The sequence below is a fragment of the Semicossyphus pulcher genome, unplaced genomic scaffold (assembly GCF_022749685.1).
Source record: "Semicossyphus pulcher isolate SPU_LCO1_2020_fin unplaced genomic scaffold, fSemPul1.0.p SCAF_11, whole genome shotgun sequence".
In the NCBI taxonomy this organism is placed as follows: domain Eukaryota; kingdom Metazoa; phylum Chordata; class Actinopteri; order Labriformes; family Labridae; genus Semicossyphus; species Semicossyphus pulcher.
Genome location: NW_027211615.1, coordinates 28246107 through 28263713, shown reverse-complemented (window position 1 = coordinate 28263713; position 17607 = coordinate 28246107). Strand labels below are relative to the sequence as shown.

General features: G+C 40.9%; 2 protein-coding genes across 8 annotated transcripts in view; both read left to right on the top strand.

Moving 5' to 3' along the window:
- The window catches only part of myt1la (myelin transcription factor 1-like, a), a 74586-nt gene extending 63142 nt beyond the window's left edge, over positions 1 to 11444 (top strand). For 2 of the 7 annotated variants that reach the window (XM_069685853.1, XM_069685834.1), the window contains exons 16-25: positions 2037 to 2188; positions 2514 to 2582; positions 3385 to 3447; positions 3551 to 3634; positions 4557 to 4778; positions 4955 to 5046; positions 5128 to 5231; positions 5411 to 5554; positions 6294 to 6356; positions 8284 to 11444. In XM_069685853.1, coding sequence (XP_069541954.1) covers positions 2037 to 2188; positions 2514 to 2582; positions 3385 to 3447; positions 3551 to 3634; positions 4557 to 4778; positions 4955 to 5046; positions 5128 to 5231; positions 5411 to 5554; positions 6294 to 6356; positions 8284 to 8424 — 1134 coding nt within the window. In that variant the 3' untranslated portion in view covers positions 8425 to 11444. Of the gene's footprint in view, positions 1 to 2036; positions 2189 to 2513; positions 2583 to 3384; positions 3448 to 3550; positions 3635 to 4556; positions 4785 to 4954; positions 5047 to 5127; positions 5232 to 5410; positions 5555 to 6293; positions 6357 to 8283 lie in introns of all 7 variants that reach the window. The other 5 variants (XM_069685825.1, XM_069685817.1, XM_069685861.1 and 2 more) reach the window with 3 other exon arrangements.
- Positions 11445 to 12142: 698 nt separating this feature from the next.
- Positions 12143 to 17407, top strand: LOC138612020 (transcription factor E2F1-like). Its single transcript, XM_069685314.1, has 10 exons — positions 12143 to 12361; positions 13003 to 13473; positions 13860 to 13900; positions 14168 to 14202; positions 14758 to 14944; positions 15233 to 15382; positions 15953 to 16067; positions 16345 to 16492; positions 16609 to 16695; positions 16841 to 17407. The coding sequence occupies exons 1-10, from the start codon at positions 12239 to 12241 to the stop codon at positions 16891 to 16893; spliced, it is 1410 nt and encodes a 469-aa protein (XP_069541415.1). The 5' UTR covers positions 12143 to 12238; the 3' UTR covers positions 16894 to 17407.
- The last annotated feature ends 200 nt before the right edge of the window (positions 17408 to 17607 follow it).

The following is a 17607-nucleotide window of genomic DNA, read 5'->3' as shown; positions in this document are numbered from 1 at the left end:
TTAGCTTCATTGGTGACTCTAAAAGTGTCCGTAGTGAAAATGTGAGAGTGAAAGGTTGTCCAGGTGTAACCCCACCTCTCGCCCAATGACAGCTGGGATAGGCTCCAGCCCCCTGTGACCCTGAACAGGATAAGCGGTATAGATGATAGATGGATGTGATCCTCCTAAAAACCTGAGTGATTTTACTGTTTTTAAAATAGTTTAGCTCCTTACTGACGAGTGCAGACAATAAGTGTTTGCAAGCTACATCAATGCTTTAGTTTGGTGGTTTGCAGACCAGAGAAACAAGAAAATGCTGCAGTTTCAAATTAAAATCTGAACCTTAAAATGAACTCTCTGAATTAAAAAGATTTCTCCAACACATGTAGGACCCCAGCGGCTACTTTAAGGAGACCACCAGAGTGTTTTTTTTACCTTCAAAGTCAGTCAGCAACAGCTTCAGTCTCAATGACCCAGGTTGATCTGACGGAAGCAGCCGTCTCTGCTGCGGGCACAGTGCGCTCTCATGTGGTGAACAGCGGCACTGCGTCCAGCTCTCTGAGTGAACGCTCCAGGAGCTCGAGCATGCTGCATTAAAATGCTGAATTACACCGCTAATACATAAGTAAAACATGATAGATCATCTGCACGCTTAAGTCCGCACAGATCTGATATCACACAGAGCAACCCATGCAGCAAATTGCTACATTTGCCTGGTTGGGTTTAGAGCGCTGAAGTGAGAGGTTTTAATCAGGAGAGTAATTGCGTTTGTTAATGAAGCACGACATGGCAGAGGAGGAGGCCGGGACCACGAGCTCGCCGGCTGATGGGATTTTCTGCAGACAGTCCTGTGAGCGATTCGTGCTCCCGCTGAGGAGGTGTGATGAGAGGACTGCAGAGCAGACTGCAGATCTCTCAGACACCAGAGCTCCTCTTAGCTTAGTCTGACTGCTGCAGGAGGAACATGAACCTCTGTAACTGGTGCTGACGTATTTTACCAACCAATTATTATAAGTCAGATTAATCTAATATGTAAGGGTGGACATGCTGGAAGCAGGAGGGAAAAGATGCATACTTAATTCTGTTGATTTTACAGTTGACAAACACACGGATGATTTCAGTGTTTTTTCCTCAAACACAGAATTCATCTATCCCATTTATAAGCAAAGATGTATTACTGGGTTAAAATAAAAATGTTTTTAAGATATGAGCTAACAATGAGCTTTTGTCAGCACAAATTAAAAGCAAAAAAACATGGCCGCTGGTTTAGCTCAGTGGGTAGAGCAGGCGGCCCGCATACAAAGGCTTCAGTCCTCGACGCAGCGGCTGCAGGCTCGACTTCCACGCTCGGCTCTTTGCTGCACGTCATCCCCAACTCTCTTCTCCCAGTGTTACCTGTCTCTCTTCAGCTGTAGTGTCTATAAAGTCAGAAGTGTGAGGGGGGCGTTGGTTCAGCTCAGCGGTTAAATGCGGTGTCCCATATACAGAGGCTAGAGTCCTCGATGCGACTCCCGCCTCATCCCCACTCTCTCTTCCCCGTTACTGACACTACCCACTGTCCTCTCTCTCTAAAATAAAGACATAAGAATATAAAAAAAAAATTATAAAGGTGAAAATGTGTTTATAAAAAGTCAAATTACTTTTTAACCTCTACTTTCTTTGACACAAACGCAAAACAACAAAAAGGAAAAACGCTCGAAAATGTTGCCAAACATGAATGACGATGAGATTATACAACACTAATCTATGTTAAAGAAAAAAGCTGAGGGCTGCTCATTCTCTTTGTTGTTTTTTCTTGGTCTATAAAATCTTAAAAATCTTATTTAATTAATAATAATAATAAAAGATTGTTAGTTATTTCATAATCTCAATGTAATGTCATCAAATGTTGTGCTGAGTCCAACCATTGCTAAGAAAGATATTCAGTTTATTGACACATAAGATGAAGAAGAGCTACAGATCCTGCACACAGAGAATCTTGACAAAGGAAACATACAGCTGCAGGTTTATTCTGTGTGTGCTTGTGTTAAAGTGCAGCCCGTAGTGACATGTCGTAGTCTGCTTATTTCTCGTCCCTGCACCAGAGCGACGAGCTGGATCCCTTCCAGGAGCTGCTGGACGAGCAGCGCTACCCGGCCGAGGTCACCATGCCCAGCCCCAAACACCACAAGTACCCGGCCTGCAAGGAGGGCAAGAAGGAGCTCATCACGTAAGAGCCGCTCGCACCTCTGATGACAAAACTTTAGCATAGAATGTCTCAAAGTGTTTAGATCGGACTTGTTGCCTTGAGATTCTTCGTACAAACCTGCTCAACAAAGCTCAAAAGAGTAAATTATGTTTCTGTATTGAGGACAGAGAAAACTTCAACTGATCCTCACCTACTGAGGGAAACAGATACCTCACCTTCATTTCACTGTGTTGGACGTCTGCCCATTTATCTAAACTTCACATGCGTTTTATTGTTAAAAAAACAAACAATAGCATGAAGTCAAAGTGTCAGTGATGCTCAGTTTGTGTCTGTCTTCCTCCTGCAGGTTGTCAAGTTGCCAGCTGGCCGACAAGAACATCCGCGGGATGATGACGACCAACTCTCAAGAACTCAAGTGAGTCTGCAAAGGCAAAGTGCTTTCTGGCTGCAGCCAAGAGCACGAAACAAGACGGGGTCTGAGCAGTTTGTAGAGTCAGATCAATGAGTGTACATGAAGATGGATGATGTATAAAAGTGAAGCCAAGCCATCTGTATCCAGAGTGTGTGCAGTAGAGATCTGCTGGTGGACCCACTGAAGTCCCGCCCCTTCCTCTACCCTAAACACACCTTTCCCCTTTGTCCTTGGTGTGTTGGAGCCCTCAGGTGTCCTTGGCGTGTTGGAGCCCTCAGGTGGGCTCAGTCTGCAGCAGAACAGCTTCTTGTGTCGGTCTGAAGCAGATATTCACGCTTATGGAAAGTTCAGTGACTGTAGTGTTAGTGTTAGTTACGTCTCCTCTCGCCGTTCCTCCTCTACTCTGCTACTCAGGAGCAGAACGCTGCAGGAGCCCGATTAGTCAACAGAGCTGTCAATCATGAGGCCACACCCCCTTTTTATAGCATCAAATAACTTATTAAAAGTAAACTTCTCAGAAAAATGTATTTGACGTGATTTTATAGTTTGACTCATGTCCCATCTGTTAACATGGAGGGGGCGGGCTTTATGACCTATACTGCAGCCAGCCAGCAGGGGGTGACAGAGAGGGTTTGGCTTCACTTCGAGGGAGCCGTCATGTCGGCCATCTTTTTATACAGTCTATGATTCTGATTGAGACCAAATGGGGGTCAATTCAACGGTCAAAACTAAAACTACAGAGCAGTGCTCATTCATCATGTTTGACCTCCTGTGACCCCGGTTAACCTTCGTGTTTGTGCCTCAGGTGTCCGACCCCCGGCTGTGATGGATCTGGACACATCACAGGAAACTACGCCTCCCACAGGAGGTACAGTAACCGTGTTTCTATAATGACCGCTGTCTGAAAATAAAACAGATGTATGTAGCACTTCACATTACCTGTCTCTTTAAGTTTGTCTTCTGTCCTGCAGTCTGTCCGGCTGTCCTCGAGCCAAGAAGAGCGGCATCAAAATCCTCCACAGCAAAGAAGACAAGGACGACCAGGAGCCAATCAAGTAAGACGTTTTTCACATTAATGCATTAATATTAAACAGTTCTTTTTTCTGCATGAAGATTACTGTTGGTACTTTAAGTATGTCATACTAAAAGTAAAAAATTTGAACGCAGAACCAGGGCTCTATTTTTTTTTAAACAGGTTAGCTGGATTGTGTTGTTTTGTAGCCGAGCTAACCCTTTAAAACAGCAGCAGCTGTAAAATCACTGTTTTTGTCAGTGAAGTTTGGTGGCTCTGACGGAGCGATGTAACGACGGTTTCTGCTTAAAAAAAGGATCTTTATCTTTAACGAAAAGGTTTATCTCTGTAGGGATCCTTTGTGTAATGTTGTCAGACACTTAGTTACGGTCTGAGCCTGTCAGTGGAAAAAACAAACACTTTTAGTGGACACACTTATAATGCTAGTGTATTATAGCGTTCACATTAAGGCCTTCTATCTGTCATACGTTTGGGTCGATTCATCCATCTCCTGACTCTTGAAATGCCGCCTGTGCAGGCTGACCTTTCTAACTTTAGGAGAGAATATTTTAGAGAGGAGCTGTGATCAGACCTCCACTTCACCTCCCGCTCCCAGCAGGCCGAGCGCAGCAAAGGTTAGCCGTAGTGAGCGTCTGACATTTTCCTTAAAACAGAGCCATAATGTTAAGCCAACACGACCTTGTGAATAATCTAAAGTTCAGCCGGTGTCAGTCTGCAGCCAGCTGTTGCTGAACCTCCGTTCCATCCACAATCATCATTAACAGAGAAATAATAATTAAGCTTAACTTGCGCTCGGGTGGGAGCGGCCTGCAGACACTGGGCTCATTCTAATCAGCCTAAATGTCACTGTGGAGGGCGTTCAGGGAGGCAGAGCAGAGGCAGCTGAGGAGCGAGCAGTGGTCATCCAGACAGAGTGACACCTCTGTGCTTGTTCAACCTCTCAGGTGTCCAGTACCGGGCTGTGATGGACAGGGTCACGTGACGGGGAAGTACGCCTCCCACCGCAGTGCGTCAGGCTGCCCCCTGGCGGCAAAGAGGCAGAAGGACAGCTACGTCAACGGCTCGCAGTTTGTCTGGAAATCTGGCAAGACGGACGGGATGACCTGCCCGACCCCCGGCTGCGACGGCTCGGGACACGTCAGCGGGAGCTTCCTGACCCATCGGAGGTGGGCGTGGCTCTGTGTCATTCTGTTTCAACTCTATCAAAGTTTGCTTTTGTTTGTTATGACTGTTTTTATCACAATACAAAGTCTTCATCTATATCAGTTGCACGTCTTTGCTTGAATTACACGGACTGACAAACTTGAAGCAGACTTTCATCAACATGCATCTTTTTCCCCAGTCTCTCCGGTTGTCCCCGGGCCACATCGGCCATGAAGAAGGCCCGGATGAGCAGCGTAGACATGCTGACAATCAAGCAAAGAGCAAGCAAAGGTCAGAGCCAAACCCCTCACCCTACAATAACAGGGAAAAAAAACCTATCTGGCCAAAATTAAATGTTGTTTTTGGTTTCAGGCATCGAAAACGATGAAGAAATCAAACAGCTGGATGAAGAAATCAAAGATCTGAACGAGTCCAACACTCAAGTGGAATCAGACATGATAAAACTGAGGACACAAGTAAGACAGCGTTTGTGCTTATTGTAGCATAAACTGACTGAATTGGTGTCGAACATTTCATTACCAAGTTAACTGCTGTGACTGGTCTGCACCAAAGTCCTTGTATGTGCCCACATACTCTTTGACTTGTTCTCTCCATAAAATCTCCCCCAAGAATGAATTGTTTCCTCATCCTGCAGATCACCACCATGGAGACCAACCTGAAGTCCATCGAGGAGGAGAACAAGGTGATCGAACAGCAGAACGACTCGCTGCTGCACGAACTGGCCAACCTCAGCCAGTCGCTCATCAACAGCTTAGCTAACATCCAGCTTCCACACATGGTGAGCAGGAGTCACCTTTACAAAATGATCTGCTGCCTGTATCATATTTAATGTGTTACATTTGTGTCTTTCTCTATTCTATTCATTGAAATGTCTTTGTGGGTCGATAAAAAAGTTGATTCCAGCTAACTTCTGCTCACAATCTCAATCCAGGGAAGCGTTAACGTCGACTTTTCTGTACTGACACTCAGGTTTTTTCCTCATCTGCTTCTTTCTGTTCGCCACAGTCCATGCTGTGCTTCTTCTGTGCTTTACAACGCCTCACCAGTTTTAAATAAGGAAAACGTTGTCGTGAATTTCTCATGTTTGGATATCATGTTGTCTCAGTGTAGAAAGAAGATTGGGGCTAATTGGATAATCTTTATAGACAGTATGAACACAAGGTGCTTGATAACTGGACTCTTGGCTTCTTGTCCTTCCATTAGTGTGCAGGACACCTTCAGATCAAAATGCATGAAAAAGATGTCTGTCTTCACAGGGCATTTTATACGTATCGTTCCTCAGAAAAGAGCTCTAACTGTGTGCACATGAAAATCTAAAACAGTCAATTTGAGTATGATAACACACGGTTTGCATTTGATTTTGTTTTGCTGGTTTCAGAACCTAAAGCCACACAGTCGGAGTGGAAATGACCTGCTAAGGCGGACAGTGCTTTTTTCTCAGTGTAGCTTATATAGCCTTGTTGACCCTCCGTGAGTCTAGCAGGCTAATAGACTTCTCTGTACACCCTCTCCTGTAGAGACCGCTGCCACAGAAAGAGGCCCCAGTAAAGCATAACTGCTGTTTACAGATGCCTCCCAGAGTAAGAGATCCATTTATCCTTTATCCAATTATCCTTCTCTTCTGCACTGTCATCCCCCCCTTCCTTTAACTCCTTTAGCCCGCTGTGGCGTCTGCACATCACAACTTCCCATGAGTACTGCAGATTACAAGCCATTTAGATATGACAAACCTACTGGTTCAAATAGCCGACAAAAAAAATCTGATGAGGTTCTCTCTAATGACCAAAACATATCATATTGGAGAAGCTAAAACTGCTTGTAAAATAGTTTGTCATAGAGTGACAGGGATTGACCTCTAGTTTATTTCACCATCATTGGAAAGCTTGAATCATAATTAATCATAAAACATAAACACATGAACTGAAAAGTAAAACTAAATATTACTGAAAATGTCAAATATAAGACTCCTTTCATGATCAAGATCAAAATTATTTCATCTGTGCTTACTATTCATAGACACTGGTCTGTGAAAGAACATACAAGCTAAAAAGAACTGGGCCCAGAATTGAGCCTTGAGGTACGCCACATGTAAAACTAATAGCACTAGTACAAAAAAACCAAACAGAAATGCTAATCTTTCCAGTAAAAACTAAATTAATATAAGTCTGTTTAAAAAAAAAAAAAAAAGAGTAGTGCTTGTTTGCTTTGCCTACTGCTTTTTTGAAACCAAAGCCAAAAATGACCAAATTTAATCCATTCAGAAGCTTCAAAAAATGTAATAAAGTCAGTACGATTAATTTCCAGTTTGAGTGTATAAGGAACTGGGCCTAAAATTGAGCCTTGAGGTATGCCACACGTGAAACTAATAACGCCAAAACAGAAATCCTAACCTCTCCAGTTGAAGCTGAATGAATATAAATCTGTTTAAAATGAGTAATGCTTGTTTGCTTTGCTTTAAACTCAACCAACACGGCTTATTTGAAGCCGAAGCCAAAAATTACCAAATTGAATCTAAGGTGGTCATTTAAATTTTTTTGGGCAAAACTGGTTAATATGTATTGTAATATAAAAGCTATAAAGGTGTATCTATTACAATATTTGAACTACAAAATCTAACTTTCAGAGTAAAAAGCGTCAAAAATGTAATAGTACAATTAATTTCCAGTTTAAACGTATAAGCTAAAAGGAACCGGGCCTAAAATTGAGCCTTGAGGTACACCACATGTGAAACTAATAATGCTAAAACTGAAATCCTAACCTCTCCAGTTGAAGCTGAATGAATATAAATCTGTTTAAAAAGAGTAATGCTTGTTTGCTTTGCTTTAAACTCAAGCAACACGGGTTATTTGAAGCCACAGCCAAAGATTACCAAATTGAACCTAAGGAGGTAATTTCAAATATTACTTCTTAACTTAACTTTCGGAGTAAAATGCGTCAAAAATGTTATAGTACAATTAATTTCCAGTTTAAACAAATAAGCTAAAAGGAACTGGGCCTAAAATTGAGCCTTGAGGTACACCACATATAAAACTAATTCTGCTTGCACAAAAATACAGAAATCCCAACTAAACCACTAAGGCTTTTTTTAAGGCCAAAGCCACTCTTTCTGTATTTAAGCAACAAAAACATCCCGCTGTCTAATGTAAATGGAACTACCGGTTGTCTCTCTCTCACCTTCCATTAGTTTTAGCGTCCAGCTTTTGTCTCCATATGCTTCCCATGGCCCTTCCATCTATCCACAAGCTAACCATCCCTTTCCTGATTTTGCATGTCTTGAAGTTGCATTGCGTAGACCACAGGCTGCAGTATAGATGTTGATCATAATCCTGAATGTAATAGAAAAGGTGTCTTTCAGTGAGCCTGATGGTGTTCCTTTCCTCCCTTGCTGCCCGCCTGTATTCCTTTCCTGCAATGTTTGACAGACAGTATGCTGATTATTTGTGACACATAGACACCTGTTCTAATCTCTCTGATTGTTTGTCTTCATGGTTTTCTTCCCCCTCACAGGAACCAATGAATGAACAGAACTTTGATACTTATGTGAGTACATTGACAGACATGTACACTCACCAGGACCAGTACCAGAGCCCGGAGAACAAGGCGCTGCTAGAGAACATCAAACAGGCCGTTCAGGGTATCCAGGTGTAGCCCTGACTGAGGCCAGAATAACAAATGCAAAGCAAAAACAACAGAAAAAAATAGAAGGGAATTGGTTGTTTTTTGCTGCAGTAATCTACCATAGTTCTTTTATTTTGTCTGCTGTTATTCTCTCAACTCCATGGGTATCTCTTTTTTTTTATCATTTTGATTGTTGTTGCCTTGCTTTGGAAAACGTTTTAAACGAACATTCACGTTTTGTACATTTTCATATGATCTAATATAATGTGATGTACTGTTTATAGCTGCTAATGTATGCACATTCTAGTGTATATGTATGTATTTATTTATTTATTGTAAGCTTGAATCATTTTTTATTTTTAATGCGATTTACATACATAAAAAAATCTGGGCGTCACGGGTTTAAAGGGGAGCAGAGCGGCGAGGAAGCTAACGTGAAGAGCAATCATTTTCGAAAGGCTTTTCTCATGAGCTTTTAAGCTGGAGATTGTTTAATGATGTTAATTCATTCGTTTTTTTAATGTTTTCAAGTGGACTACGAGGCCACTTATTACTGTAAATCTGAAGCTCAAATTGTGAGAAGAACCACTGCTATAAGCAAGAAGATTTCAAACATCATGACACGGAAACTTACTGGTGCAAATCCCATCATCCCCTTCGGAGTTGTTTCGTTTCAAACTGTCCTGTTTTATCGCTTTACTTTGTTCGTACGAAAATCGAAGCGTAAAGACAAATGGCTACAGAAAATGTAGGAGACAATCTGCCATTCTGAAGTTCTTTTAATCATCTACCTTGACTAGCTAATAGGACAACGTGTCAGCAATATTGGTATGAGAATATTAAATCGTTTGTTTAGATATGGGATGCAATCTATATGAAAAATGTTTGGGTATATGCAATTTCTTATGAATAAAACTAGCAAAGAGCTGATAGATCTTTTTACTAACTATAAATGTATTGCGTTTTGTACAAACCTTTTACTACAATCATGTGTTAGGAATCTGACGCGGGTGAAAGGACTTTGGTTCTGTCATGTTCGACTTTGCACAGGGACACCTTTGTTTCCATGTTTTGATGTTTTTATTGTCGACTAAGAGGCACTTGGCAGGCAGGAGGATTTGTAGATATGATTTTTCTTTCTAAAGGCTGATGGCTCCACTGGACTTACAGGGTCAAACGTCCCCATCCGTCATTGTATATTGCACTCGTCCTGTAGAAAACGTCTTTCCAATCATGCATCTTACTGTCTGAGCCACGATGGGACATGATGCCAGACGACATGATGACCTAGCAGCACTTTTATTTTTAATTATCTTTGATTGTTATTGAAAAGATGAATGAAAACTTGAGCCAGCAGTCCTAAAGCGATGCCTGTGCACTGAATCTTACCGACTGAGTATTTAAATCTGAATCGGCCTTACGATGACATTCAGTCTGAAATCACAGCACTGGTGGAGAACGTTTTCTGAACACCGTCGATCATGCATGCACTTTATTGGAGTATGTCAAAAGTATTATCACGTGGTAAATGAAGCAAAAACTGTACAGCGAGTTTGTGGAAACTGTGACTTCGACAAGACTTTGTGCTGGTGATTCCTGTTTGAAAGCAACCCGGAGCAAATGTCAAGGAGTTGATTTGTTTATTAAAGGAAAACTCTCCCTCTGGTCCCCTTAGATTGTTAGGATCTGATTCTTTGGAACAGCTCTTCAGTACGAACCAGTTGAACCAGGTCGTACTTCAGGGCCATTCTTTTGATCGTTTCTCAAAATCTACTCCCCTTGTTCCACTCCCGACCAGTTGGTGGCAGTAATGTACCTCTAAGCTGGTTTTCAAGCCACCAATTAACAGCTAACCCAATCATAAAGCTCAATAACAACCCGAAGCTAGAGATTACGATTCAGGGTTGATTTTGGATTTTGAGCCATTTTTCATACAAAAATTACAAACCTGATTTCTCCACTTTAAAAAGGTGTTAGATATCTAGGACCATCCTGTGATTCTAAATTAGGGGATGACATTAACGGGAAAATTAAAAATGGGAATTTCATAGAACCAGTTGATGTAGAACGTTTACAGACTACTTTGCATTTGCAAAATGGTCTGGCAATAGTAGACTAGTAATTCACAACATAGTTGAATAGTGTAACTCTGGTACTGATCTATTACAAGACTAATTTAACTATACCTCACTATATGATGATTTTCATCTTATTTAACTTGGTTAATAAATTATCCAGAGAAACGGAGAACCTTCTGGAAAACCATCTAAACACTAAACCAAACCATCACCATCTGATTGGTGACTGTCGGACTGACCCCTAAAACAAGATGAATTTGATATTGTTTTGATGACTGAAACTTTTCTCTGCTCTCAGTCCAGTTTTCCACAGGAAGTAAAATCAAAGGGCAAACAGCCAGCAGGGGGAGTTTTCCTTTCAAGATGTTTCTTCTTTGGACTTTCACTGCAAAGCCTCATTCCCTGACTTCACATCTCTGTCCAAAGCTTTGTGTCTGCAGCTTCCTGCCAGTAAACTACTGCATTAGATAGACTGACGGCTTGTATTTTTATTAATTTAGTCAGTTATTCTTACTGATAACAGAGGAAATGGGAGTAAAAGCACAATTCTGCCACTTAAAGAAAGTCAATAGACTAGATATTGTAATATCAGATGTAAAAGCTAAACTGTAACTATTTACATAGAGAATCTCAACACTAACATGTGACATGCTAGAATGCAAAAGAAATCCATATGAATATTTGTGAAATCATCAGTTTATGAAAATGTTAGTTCCTTTTCCGCAGTGCATTGATAAGGGGTTTTTATACAACATTCATTTTCTCTCCTTTTACCCCTTTTTCTCTGCTACTCGCAAACTTTCAGCAACAGTTTTCTTACCACATGGCATGGGTTTCGTTGGTATTTTTGCTGTATGTTCCAGGTCACGAGTTGCTACGTGATATTTTAATTTGACTTGTGAAGTTTGTACAATTTTTATCATGCTGGTGTTGGCATCTCTTGCTCTGAATAAATCTTGTGTTGCAACACTGCTTACGAGCTGTTCTTATGTTGACTAAAAGTTGATGTCACTGGCCCTTGGTACAACATCTATTTTAAGAGGCAAGTTTTTATGTTTTAGCTTTAAAACATTTCTGTCCAAAATGCTTATAACCTTATTGTTGACCAAATACCTCCTTATTAATCTACAGCAATATAAACAAGTGATATTGTAGTGCAGACTTTAAGTCCGGTGAGAAAATGTTTAGGCCTAAACATCAGTTTTTAGGAACAAACTTAACATTTTACCTGATCAAGATCTGTGGACCAAAATATAAATAATAAAGTAAGGAACTTACCAACAGTGTGCAGGATTTTTTCACTTGTTTTGGGGTATCAAAGGATAAATATTCAAAAAACAAACAAACATGTAGTCTAATGTTTTCAAACCATAGTCTTTTGCAATGTACATAGTACATAAGATGATCAAACGTTCGATCAAAAGAAAAGTACAAAGAAGAATATAAAAAAAAACATGGTAGACTTTAAGTAACACAACATGATGTTCACTTTAAAAATTAGTAAATGATTCATTTTTGGATAACCACAAAAGACGCTGACAATTGCTTTAACATAAGTATATGAACATAAAACTGGCGCCAAGAAGCTTCACTTGCCTGCATTGTTGTATTTCCGGGTCGAAGACACACCCCTTCCGGTCTGGGGAAACCAACGTGAAACAAGACGTAAACAAACCGAGCGAGTGTACCGTGGCGGTAGTTTTGTAATTCTAACGGTTAAAAACAACTCACTGATGTTCCGTTAGCCCTGCTGCTTTGCGGTTACCATGGTGAAGTGTGTTGTTTCCGGGTGTCCGAACCACGAGGGAAACTCTAACGATAACCTGGGGATCTTCAACCGACGACCGAAGAAGTTTTTCAGCTTCCCCAAAGACCCCATACGGGTCAAGGTACGGAGGGATTTAATTTCAAATGAAAGTTTTCTTGATAGCACCAAGTTAATTTGACGTTATTTATCCCTTAACGTGATTTAAAAAAAGATAACGTGACCTTAACTACCTGTGTAAACGTCAATGGCGTGATTTTTAAGACAAACCAACACTTTAAATAACTTATAACGATTGTTTATTTTAAAAAATCGTTTCTAATCATTTGTTAGATTGATTTAATCATCTCCATGTAGCTGTAAATCAATAAACCAAGTTCATATTTATCATTGAAGATAATTTAGTGGTACCCGAGTTATTAGCAGGGTTTTTTTTAAAATAACCTCATCATTGCAGTAACAAAAAAAAACCTCAGTGAAAAAGTACTCTGTTACAAGTAAAAGTATCGTAATGCATTCAAACTATGAATTCTAGCAACAAAGTATTGATTGATTTATTGATTTATATCTTTATTTCAAATGTGTAAATGTTAAAGTAGATAAATAACTAAACAAGAATAACAATAAACAATAAATAACAATCAAGGGTAAAAGTACTTATTAAGCGAATGTCCCCATTCGAAGTGTTACATTTATGTATTATTACTTCTAGCATTTTATTCCTGATTCATGTGACTGCTGTTAAACTCTGCTGACTTTTTGCAGGTATGGCTGGCGGCGCTGAGGGAGACGGACAAGCAGGACTCGACAGAGCAGCATTTAATCTGTGAAGACCACTTCCTGCCACGGGACATCTCCAAAGATGGGGTCAGCAGTGACGGCATTCCCATCATGTCCCCCTACCTGGACGGGCCCATGGGCGTGATCAGCTCCTGGGCAGCCGAGTCGTCGGAGGAAGAGGACCAGTGGCATGATGATGATGATGAAACTTATGAAGGTAGACATTATGGTCCTGCCAAAACGAAGCCTCCTGCACCAGAGCCTCGGGATCAAAAACGTCCAACACCAGAACCTCCAGCAGCCAAATTGCCTGCACCAGAACCTTGTTTAACAGAACGTCCTGCACCTGATCCTCCTGCACCAGAACCTCCTGCACCAGATCCTCCTGCACTCCATCCTTCTACACCAGAACCTCCTGCAGTGGCTCCACGTCCGTCCATGAATCCACCAATGCAGGTCAGGATCTTTGTATCTTTATATGTGTGAAGTTTATTAAACACATTCTTATTCATTTGTTCCATAATGTTCCATATGTTTTTATTATTATATTTTAGCATCTTAGTATAAATGTCTTCTGTCTGCCTGTTTTTACCCCTTGTATTCTAATGTCTGCCTGTGAGACACCTTGTAACTCTGGTTTTGAATGCTGCATTATAAAGTTATTATAAGTTAAATGTTTTAAAGGTATGTAAGGATTTTGTAAATTAGTTTTTACGTAACAGATAAGTAAATATCAGACTTAATCAAAATGTTTGACAACATGTTCAATCATAATCAGACTTCACTCATATTAGGAACAAGGGAATCTTTAACCTGCTCTGTTCTTACTTCCTGTATTCCAGGTTCCAGATGTCAAGAAGACTTCAGAGACAAAGACCACTGGGTAAAAATCCTCCAAGCTTCTGTTCTCTCACATATTCAGAGGCAGCACACTGGATTCATTTTCTGCACCTATTCTATAGGTGCAGAAAACCACAGATAACTATTCGTCTGTTAGAATTTAATTGGGTCTCAGTAAACAGGTTTTATAGTTGGACACTGAAGGTTTCTGCAGGTGTTGGCATAAGGTTGTTTTTTTTTTTTTACGTGAGACAAATTGAAGTTAATGTTGAGTGAGATTTATCGATCGTCTCTTTCTTCCCACCGTCAGGAAAGACCTCAACCGGCCTAAGAGAGTCAGATCTGGTGAGTTTTTCTCTCCTTAAACTGAAACTGAGTTTTTAGACATTTAGACGTTTCTACTTAAATCTGGTGTGAAGCCAAAGTAAAAGTCAGTTCAGCCACGGTTAGTTTTTTTGAGTAACCACAATGTGATGCACGATCACTGTCAACACAAACCCCCGTGACAAATGTGTTTGTGATTGTTTCACAATAAAAGCCTCCCGCTGTTTGGCCGTTTCAAACTAGCAGCTGTGGTAAACGTTGCACGTTTGTATCAATATTTTAGAAAGAAAAAGAGTCTGATAAAAGTATATTTTTAACATGAACATACATGACTTTATAATTTATATGTATATTACTTATATTTAATGCTCTGTTGTGTTACTCTTATTTTTGTACTGTAACTGAGGAGAAATCTGGCTCTCAAACTTCCTTCAGGATTAATAAAGTTCTATCTTCGCTCTTATAATATATAATATTATTTCTTCAGTTTTTCTGTACGGTTAACATCAGAAGTAATGATGCACTTCTGATACTGCTGTAAAAAGTGTGTGACACTGGGTGTCGTGTTGTATTCAGGTGTCTCTCTGGCCACGCGGACTCAGCGTTACCTGCAGCTGCTGCTGACGGCACAGGGCGGCACGCTGGACCTCAGGCAGGTGTCCACGATCCTGCAGACGAGCCGGACTCGCATCAATGAAATCAACAACGTCCTGGAAGGCATCAACCTGGTGCAGAAGGTGTCGAGGCACTGGATCAAGTGGCTGTGAGTGAACAGATTTGAAGTGAGAGGAAGAGTTTAGGTTTATTTATCAGTCACACAATATATATGTACTTATTTATTCTTATGGTTACACCAACTAAAGCAACAATGCAACCTCCAGGATGCAGTAAGGACAATTATTTCCAGGTTGGAGGGGGCGAGGAAGCATACGTTAGCGTAATGAAAAGCACTTCCATCAGTAGGAGTAGTTTGCTCTGTTGTTATCCGAGTAAAAGCTGTTTAGATTATTATTTAAACTATCACTTCTATGGTCTGACTTGTTCTCTCCAGAGGGAGCAGTCAGAGTGCCAGCTCTCTGAGCCAGCAGGTGTTCCAGAGAGAGATGGAGAACCTGATGCTGGAGGAGGAGAGGCTGGACAGCCTCATCAAAAGATGCTCCCAGCAGCTCTTTGACGTGACGGATGACCGGGGAAACGCCGCATATCCTTTCAGACTCGGCTCAGAGCAGCAGAGGCACTGCTGATAAGTGTCGCAGGATGAGTCTCACTGATGTGCTGTTTAGTAGGTACGTTCACTTCAGTTCAGGGACAGACCATAATAGAAAGAAACAGCCCTCATTTTATTTCCGGTGTACACATATTTTAAAGGTCAGTATCTTTGCTAATCATCGGAACACTAGCCGATAAAGAGACGGCTGTTTCCCTCAGGAGCTGGTTGAGACAAAACAAACAAAAGATGGTGAATATTATTATTTCATTTATGAGGTGACCAAACTGAATTTATCCTCATGTTGCCGCATAACTGCTGGATGTATCAACAGGCCTTATATTAGCTGCATAGCTGGGCCTTATACTGAAGTTAAGTTTAGTCTCTTTAATTATGTAGTAAAAAAACACAGGATTTGACCCAAAGTGCTTAAAGATGATCCAGAATCTGCCTCAGGGACACTTGATTTAAGGAGCACTATAACTTTATAAAAAGTTCTACATAATATTAAATGCAATAACACACAAAAAAAGGATGAAGTGTTTCTTTATCCCTTTCCTGCACGTTGGCCTACGTGACTCTGGAGGACATCAGCAGGCTGCAAGCCTTCCAGGAGCAGACGGTGATGGTCATCAAAGCTCCAGATGAAACCAAGCTGGAGGTTGCTGCACCCACACAGGTAAACAAGACGACAAAGACTCTGAATGACTCAAGAATACTTCTCAGGATGATTATCAGAAACTCAAATGTGCCTTGTGCATGTAATTTTGAGTAATTTGGTTATTGATATTGGTGATATTTTGAATTGTATTTCATGTAGATTTCATTGTGGAGCTGATTTGGGATAAATCTGGTTAAATAAAGGCTAAATAAACCAAATAAATGTATTCCAGAGGTAGCAGAATAGAGGCAACATCATCAGATTGTCTTGCATGTGGGTTTGTTTGTTGCCACAGGACAACATCCAGGTCCACCTGAAGTCGGGGAACGGTCTCATCGCGGTGCTTACCTGTGACATGGAGACAGACGACGCGACTGGAGAGGAGAGCGGCTGCTTCTTATCACTGGAGGAAAGTCAGATAAAGACGTCTGAGCTGCAGAAAGGTGTGTGAAAGAATCTGATTCATGTTTATGTTGTATTTTATATCTGAATGGTTTGTAATCCTAACCAGATCTTTAGAATGTGTAAATAACATGACAAATTTCATGCTGCTCCACAGGCTCCGTGAATTCCTCTCTTCCTGTCCTGCAAAGAGATGTTGCCGTACAAGAGGAGGAGCGTCATGGAGACAAAGCAGACATACAAGGTATAAAGTTTAATTAAGGGTTATAAAGGCTTGTTTTACTTCTTTTAAGGTAGTATGAAACATGTTATGAAGATGCTAAGTGGGTTATTTCACTCTTAAATATAATTGCTTTTATTTCACTGTAGATGTGCTTTTGTTGTTGCAGAGTTCCAGAGTCTGCAGAGTGTGCAGATTGCAGAGTGTGTAGCCTCCAGCTGACCACCAGTGGGCGCCAGCAATCCTCAAAGTTAACACACAAGCCTGGAGACACTGCTGAAGCCCGAATGGATCGTCTCCAGGTACCAGACGGGTCAGAAGTGTCACTAACACAGCTCAGGCTGCAACGTTTAAGAGACGTGAACTGACTGAACACACATGGTGTGCAATATTTAAATAATACTCCGCTGCTATGTTTGCATAAGCTTCAAAGATCACCAAAGTCATTCAAATCAAACCTGATCAGGGACAAAATCAAAGATGGAAAACACTGTTAATCAAACACTTCAGCCATCGTCGGGAAGATGTTTCCTTTGATGGAACTCCTCGTGGTGTAACGGTGAAGGTGAGGACGGATTGACCCGGATGTTTGTAGCTTTATTTTGTATAAGAGACGACAGAGGACGAATGTGTTTCATTAATAGATGTAATATGCAGCTCGGCCTGTGTACTGCAGAGAGGCTCAGTGTTATATAGTGTGTTATATATTTGATAATGCCGTCTGTTTATATTGTGTTCTAACTGTTCTTGTATTTTAGATATAAAAATGTTCTAATCTCTGTTTGACCTTGTTAACAGGTTAAACATGTTAAAGATGCTGTGAACAATAATAAAAACACTCATGAAACTTGTACACGTGTACTTCCTGTCACCTGTTTGCAGCCGTGTGGGTGCTTGTTTGAATCCCTGCAGCAGCAGCAGGGAGATGTTGTACTT